At 35.3% G+C, this 6,552-nt stretch overlaps 1 protein-coding gene across 1 annotated transcript in view; it reads left to right on the forward strand.

Annotated features, from left to right (window-relative positions):
• Window positions 1-6,001, forward strand: part of PREX2 (phosphatidylinositol-3,4,5-trisphosphate dependent Rac exchange factor 2) — a 161,527-nt gene extending 155,526 nt beyond the window's left edge. Inside the window, exons 39-40 of the mRNA XM_057363910.1 lie at window positions 2,911-2,978; window positions 5,819-6,001. Coding sequence (XP_057219893.1) covers window positions 2,911-2,978; window positions 5,819-5,864 — 114 coding nt within the window. The 3' untranslated portion in view covers window positions 5,865-6,001. The remainder of the gene's footprint in view (window positions 1-2,910; window positions 2,979-5,818) is intronic.
• Window positions 6,002-6,552: the final 551 nt, after the last annotated feature.

Below are 6,552 nucleotides of genomic sequence, written 5' to 3' on the forward strand. Positions count from 1 at the left end.
GAGATTTTCTTCACTTTTTAGCAACAGACTTTTAGTGTTTAGATTGTTTCCAGAAATGGGGCATCTATTATACTCTGGCCAGCCTGTTCATATGTTACCACCCTCATCATAAAAAATTTCTTCCTTATGTCTATTCTACCTGCATATTATTTAAAACTGTTACCCCTTGTCCTGTTGTTACAGTTCCTGCTAAAAAGTCTGTCCCAAATTTTATAAGCCATCACTTGTGTAGATAGAAGAAATCTGTTCATCTGATCTGTCATTGTTCAGTTATGTTTTCTTAACTAATCATTTTYCTTATTCTCCACTAAACTATTTTCAGTTTTGTTATTAAATACGAGAAGTAACTCTGAAGAMTTACAGAGAATCTTGCAGGACTTTGTGATTGAGCAGTAAAATAGCAGATCAGAAATGAGTGTAGATTACTTCTAAGTGAAGTACACAGGGGAAAAAACAAACCCTAAGTTTACATGCAAAATAATTGACTCTGAGCCTGCCATTCCATTTCATGTTCAAGACCTCAGGATATGAGGAGAGAACATCAGCTCAATTTGCTGTAGTTATCAGTAAAGCAGACGTTATAATGGGTTTAGGCAGGGATAGATGACAAARTAGAAATAATGCTGTCAGGACCCTGCATTTTGAACTATCTGATGTTATCCCTTYCACAAGGATATAGCATAATGGAAAAGAATCAGAGAAGGTAAGAAAAAAACTTAGCAATGGTTGGGAAAGGTTTATAGACAGAACAGACAGACAAAATAATGTAGGATGTTCAGCTTCATGAATGAAGGAGGATAACAGCCTTCTAAAGAATATGTGTCACAGGTAGGGACTGACCTTTGTCCTCACCAGTGCAGAGCTAAAGGCATCAAATGGAACTTGCAGATTAAAACCAAATTRTAAGAGAAGAAAGCTGGAGAGGAACTTCTTACAAGGACATATAGTGATAGGGCAAGGGGTAATGCCTTTATAGTGAGAGCTATAGAGGGCTTAGATTGATCTATTATTTCAGAATAAATTTTAGACTTTAGGTTTAGAAAAAGGTCTCTGCTATGAGGGTGGTGAGGCACTAGAACAGTTTGCCCAGAGAAGCTGTAGATGCCCCATCCCTGGAAATATTTGGGGACAGGATGGATGAGGCTTTGAGTAACCTGGTCTACAGCAAGATGTCCTCGGCCATAGTGGGAAGCTAAAATTAGATTTAGGCAAACCAAACCATTCTCTGATTCTTGACATAACAAGCTAAGATTGTACCAAAGATGTGGATACTTCACAAGGTTAGTGATGTGAATTTATTACTGGGTGCAAGATGAGATGGGGAAGAAGAGAAGAGAATCACTGAAGTTGATTAAATACATACTTGTTGATGAAGAAAGGAAATACTGAATGACTAATGACTGAATTCTGGAGGAGTTTCTGGGGAAAGACATGTTTGTCGTTGTCTGGACTTATGTGCTTTTGCAATTGGAGATGATCTTATTGAGAGATGCAGCTCTAGTGAAATAATTTTATGTTCTGCCTTACATTTTATAGTACTCTAGTTTTTCTATCTTTATCACCAGTTTTGTTCCTTAAAGAAATGTAAGGACACAGTAATTCTTTTTTTTGGCACATTTTGATTTATATACAATCTGAGACCCTACCTGTATGTAAACAGCCTTTTTCATGTTTTGTTTGAGCCTATGGCCATGAATCAATACTTTCACAATTACCTGTGCCCCTGATTTCAGTCAAATGAAAGGTCTAGTCTTATTCTATGTCTTGAACTAGTTATTATACCTCTTTTTACATCATGTGCACTGCAGTTCTGTTAGAAATGTAAATTGTCTTTGATGTTTCACATCAATCTAAGATTACATTGTAAAAATTCGGAGGTTATGTATTTTTCTTTTCTGTTATTTTGTCCTAAATTTAAGTAGTACAGAAAGAGAAATAAATGGAGAGTCGGTATATTTATTATTGACAGAACAACTAGCTTCCATCTCCTTTAAAATGATAGAAAACATAACAAGGCTAACAGATATTTCTTTATTATGACTACTTTACATCAATAAAAGCTAGACCTCATAATTCAAAAAGAAATTTTACTAAATACTTTARTATGTGTAAGCTAGTATGTTTGCAGAAGAGGGTATCTTTCACATGGTAGTTCACGGCATGTGAATATTGTGCATGTTTTATCCCTTTCATCCTTACTGGATGAGTCAATGAGACAAATGGACTTCCATTATTGTTTTCAAAAGAATCAATGGAGGTAGAGAGACACCAACTTTTCTTTTGATCCTGCTTTAAACAGGGATGTTAGACTAAACAATCTCAGGAGGTTCCTGCCTACTTGTTTTCCTTTTTTTTTTTTTTTTTTTTACGGAAGACCACGATCTGCATATTTCTATCCTTATTGAGTGTCTCAATTTAGGTCATTTCTGTAGTTTTATTTAGTATTTTCACAAGAAATAATCTGTAATATTTGTTCAGAATTTCATAGGAGAAAAGTGACATTCAGAAAAGAACTTTGTCCATGACTTCTACACAGAATGGTGACAAAAATAAAAAATGAAASCAGATGTGTTTGGATTGTTTTAAATCTCAAATGTATTTTTTTAAATAAATTTCTTTTATATTACTAAGATATATATATAGATATATATATTATATATATGTGTGCTTGCACACTTATTTAGTGACAAGTGGCAAGATYCTTGTTTCCTCATTGCATATTTCTCTAATTTTAGAATTATTGTATTGCTTTAACTAGTTCCTCATCTTAGAAGAAAGTAGTTGTTTTGGGCAATGAAACATAAGTATTCATTAATTACAATCAATAGTTATGTTCATCTAGAAAGGTCAGAAAATTTCCTAACTTGAAGTAGAATAAATGAAGCAAAATTGTTGTTTTTCCTTCCACAGGGTGCAAGAGTACAAAACACAGCCAAGAATTTAGGAGTGAGGGATCGAACGCCACAGTCTGTGCCAAGGTAACTAATTCTTTGTGCCCTAGACCATGATTTTGTCTGCTTTGAGCCAAATTCAGTCCTAGCTGCTTAAAAGCTAACAGTAAACATTGACTATTGCTCTAGCTAGTAAGATTTGTACATAAAATCAGTTGCATTCTAAGCCATACAATTTTACTTCAAGTAATTAGTTGCAGAAGTTCAGGTTATGTAGTACTTCAAAATGTACCAATTTGTGAAAAATGAAACCCAGTTCATGTTAATTATGAAAACACTGGATTAAGTCGCTCATCAATTGTAATATTTAGTGGATTTGGGTAAATACTCTTAACTAGATCCAYAACTCCATTTAAATGAAATACTGTACCACAGTATCTCAGCAACATCATGTTCTAGTTGCATTTGGGGATGATGTAGTCTTTCTTTGTCTCTTTCTGAAACACACATTACAATGAAAAATGGGCTGTTCTATATTTATCCAGCTTTTTAATGTTGTGATGTATTGCAGGTACCTGAAATGTTTCTTTAAAAGCACAATACTAAAAGATGAAAATRACCAACCAACCATGTTTCTTATATGATCTTAAGTTGGTTTTAGTAATCCAGCACTAATTTAAACTGGGTTTTACAAYTAAACATAATGTTTTGTTGACTAATGAGAACATATTGAAAGAGCTAAACAYGATCTGTGACATACATAGCAGATCCACCGTGGTGTTTAAATTTCAGTAAGGAAATGGGGAATTAGTAACACCTCATGGAGATGAKCATGTGAATGTGATTAGTTTAGAGGCAGCCCAGAACTGAAGATCCCTGATCAGTTGTCTTGCCTTGGAGGAATCCATGGCAATAAAGTAGCATTTTGTTACATTAAAAGCAATTAAAGCATTACTGTGAGAAGCCTGTTCATATTTTGAACGTATGATTTGGGCCTTAAATGAACTCCTTCATGACATAACTCTGAAGACAGCCAAAGAATTGTTCCAACTCAGACTTCTCCCATCCTAACATGACAGAGCATGTATCTAGATTTAGAGCTTTTGTGATAAAGGAAAAAATCTAAGTTCTCAAAAAGAGACACTTAAGTAATGAGACATTTTTTGGCTTTGCATCAGTTGGAAAAAGACTTCCTCTTTCCAAATGAAACTCGCACAATGTAGCATTGAAAAGCTGAAGAAAAAATWATGAGAACATATAATAGACAGATGTATCCAGCATGCTTGCCAGGCAGCAGCAATAGCAATGCCACAGGAATATCCCAGACCTCAGTGGTTGGGGAATTAGATGCCCAAGTCAGAATAGTCACCAGCAGGATACTTTTGATGTATAKCTGAACAATGCTATGGGTTTTCAGTTCTCTGCTTTGAAAACCATTTTATATTTGGTTTCATTTAACATCACTTGACAGGGTTTTCTTGTTCTCTGCATCTGCCACTGTTTCTGTGTTTTCTCAGCTGATCTGTTGGTACCATCTCAAATAGTTGTTCCATATATACTGACCCAGTACAGGCTGTTTATGCTCCATAGGGTCTTCAGCAACTATAGATCCTTAGGGATTTATGCAGCCTTATTGTTAGTTTGCTTCAGAATTCCTTTATATCCCTTGCTCTGAAGACAATGATTATGACTTTAACCTGAAGAATACATAGACCTTTGTATTTGGAGCTGAGGTTTTCTGCACTTTGCTCCACAGAAATTAGATATTGCTAAAACATCATCAAGTATTATCCCCACAGCAATTACTTAGATGAGATTCTGACTGTAATTTTACTGACTGTCTCCTGCCAGCTTTGAATATTACTGTTTTATTATGCCAGCAGAATCAAATAAYTCAACCCCTGTTTATTTCTCTCTGCTTGTCTGTATAAAGATCAGACTGTCTTATCCTCTCATTGGTATAAAAATAGGACATATATTGCTTTATATATGGCTCCTAACAAATGTCTGCACAATGTGATCTTAAATGACTGCATTTCTGAATCTGCCATGTAACTGTGTGGAAAAGCCCAATGATCTTCAGAACACATTATGGTGGAGATTTCTCTTTGTTATTCCTTCAGTGATGCATTTTCCCAGAGGAATATGTGCAATCTCCTAATGAGATCATGTCTATTGCTAGTTCTAATTGCTGTGSTTTCAAAGGAGACACTGTATGCTGGACAGGAGTACAGAACAAGGGGTCAAAATGATTGCCTTTTATTTTCAGTATTTCTAATATTAGGGTAAAGTTGCAGACACCTGTTAATAAGCAAGTCCTTGCCAAAGGGCRTAAGAGAAGTCCAAAACCCTTTATAATAGCAGGGGCTATTTCAGTCTGCACTGAGGTAGTCATTTGAACCAAATCTTACTGCTGTTGACTTCATCCATGAGAAACAGAGGCGAGAGTTTAAAATCCTTATGATAGTGTYGCATGTCTGATACCTGTCTTAGATGCTTCAAACAGCATCACTTCTTCAGGGAACTGTTCTTAGAGTGAGGTTGACTGGGCCAAGACAAAACAGAAATGGAAGCAATTACATTCACCAAGCAGCTTTTCAAATTTAAAAATTCAGGGCAACAACTGATAATTGGATTAAAGAAGAGATCTTCAGTGCAAAAATTTGAAAACTTTTCCATACTGAAATGTGTTTATAAAACTGCTTAGAGATATGTGTTTTCATGATTCCACTTCCAATGTGAACATTAATGCTCACAAAGAAGATTTTACTAGTTTTACATTGATGGTGTTAAACTGAATTCAGTAACTTTTGTTTTGTAGTACAGGAGGATGTAGATTTAGTTTGTTTAAATTTACTTATCTTAATAATGACCAAGCTCTCAGAATAACTATTGTTTTGTTTTTGTTTTTTTTTTTCTATTGTCAGACTATACAAGCTGTGCCAGCCACCACCACCTGTTGGAGAAGAATGAGGAAAACTGTTCCAGAAAACAATCCACTAATGGCCCTTAGAATACTGGGACTATATGACAAAAATCCAACTGCACTATAGCAGTATGTCCCTGTGGCTTTTATAAATAAGAAAAAAAAATATTTTACTCAGGAGAAAAAAAGAAAAAAAAAAATATTTTACTCAGGAGAAAAAAAGAAATATCCTAAATATTACCTACTGGCATTGAAAAATACCTTCCCAAAAGCATTTCTGAAATCTGTGCACTCCTTCCTTACACTAGTACAATAGGACTCTTCCATGGGAATTTTACACTGGAATCTGATAAATTTGATGTGTCTTGTTCAGCCACATGATAGGTATAGCCAGCAGCTTGAAAACTAATGTGTTGTTCAGAGGGAATGTCTTCACTTCTACACTATACAGAATGTGTTGTGGAAGTCTAGATAAACTAGGCTTGATAATGAGCATGCACTTCACATGGGGCCCTTTGCACTTGGTAAAGCCATTTTCCTGTCACCATCACAATTTCTCAGAATGCTGACATTACTGTTTTAAGGATATAATGTGAGTGAGGTTTGAGGATGGAAAACTCATCTCAGAATTGTGTTTAATGGCTGCAGGCAGCTGCTGTGAACGTGTGCCTGTAATCAATAAACTCAGCCATGTCTGAAACAGTGCTTGTCACACTGCTTTGCAAGGAGGAGCTA

The sequence above is a fragment of the Malurus melanocephalus genome, unplaced genomic scaffold (assembly GCF_030028575.1).
Source record: "Malurus melanocephalus ecotype Western Australia unplaced genomic scaffold, MMel_1.1 scaffold_32, whole genome shotgun sequence".
NCBI classification, from domain to species: domain Eukaryota; kingdom Metazoa; phylum Chordata; class Aves; order Passeriformes; family Maluridae; genus Malurus; species Malurus melanocephalus.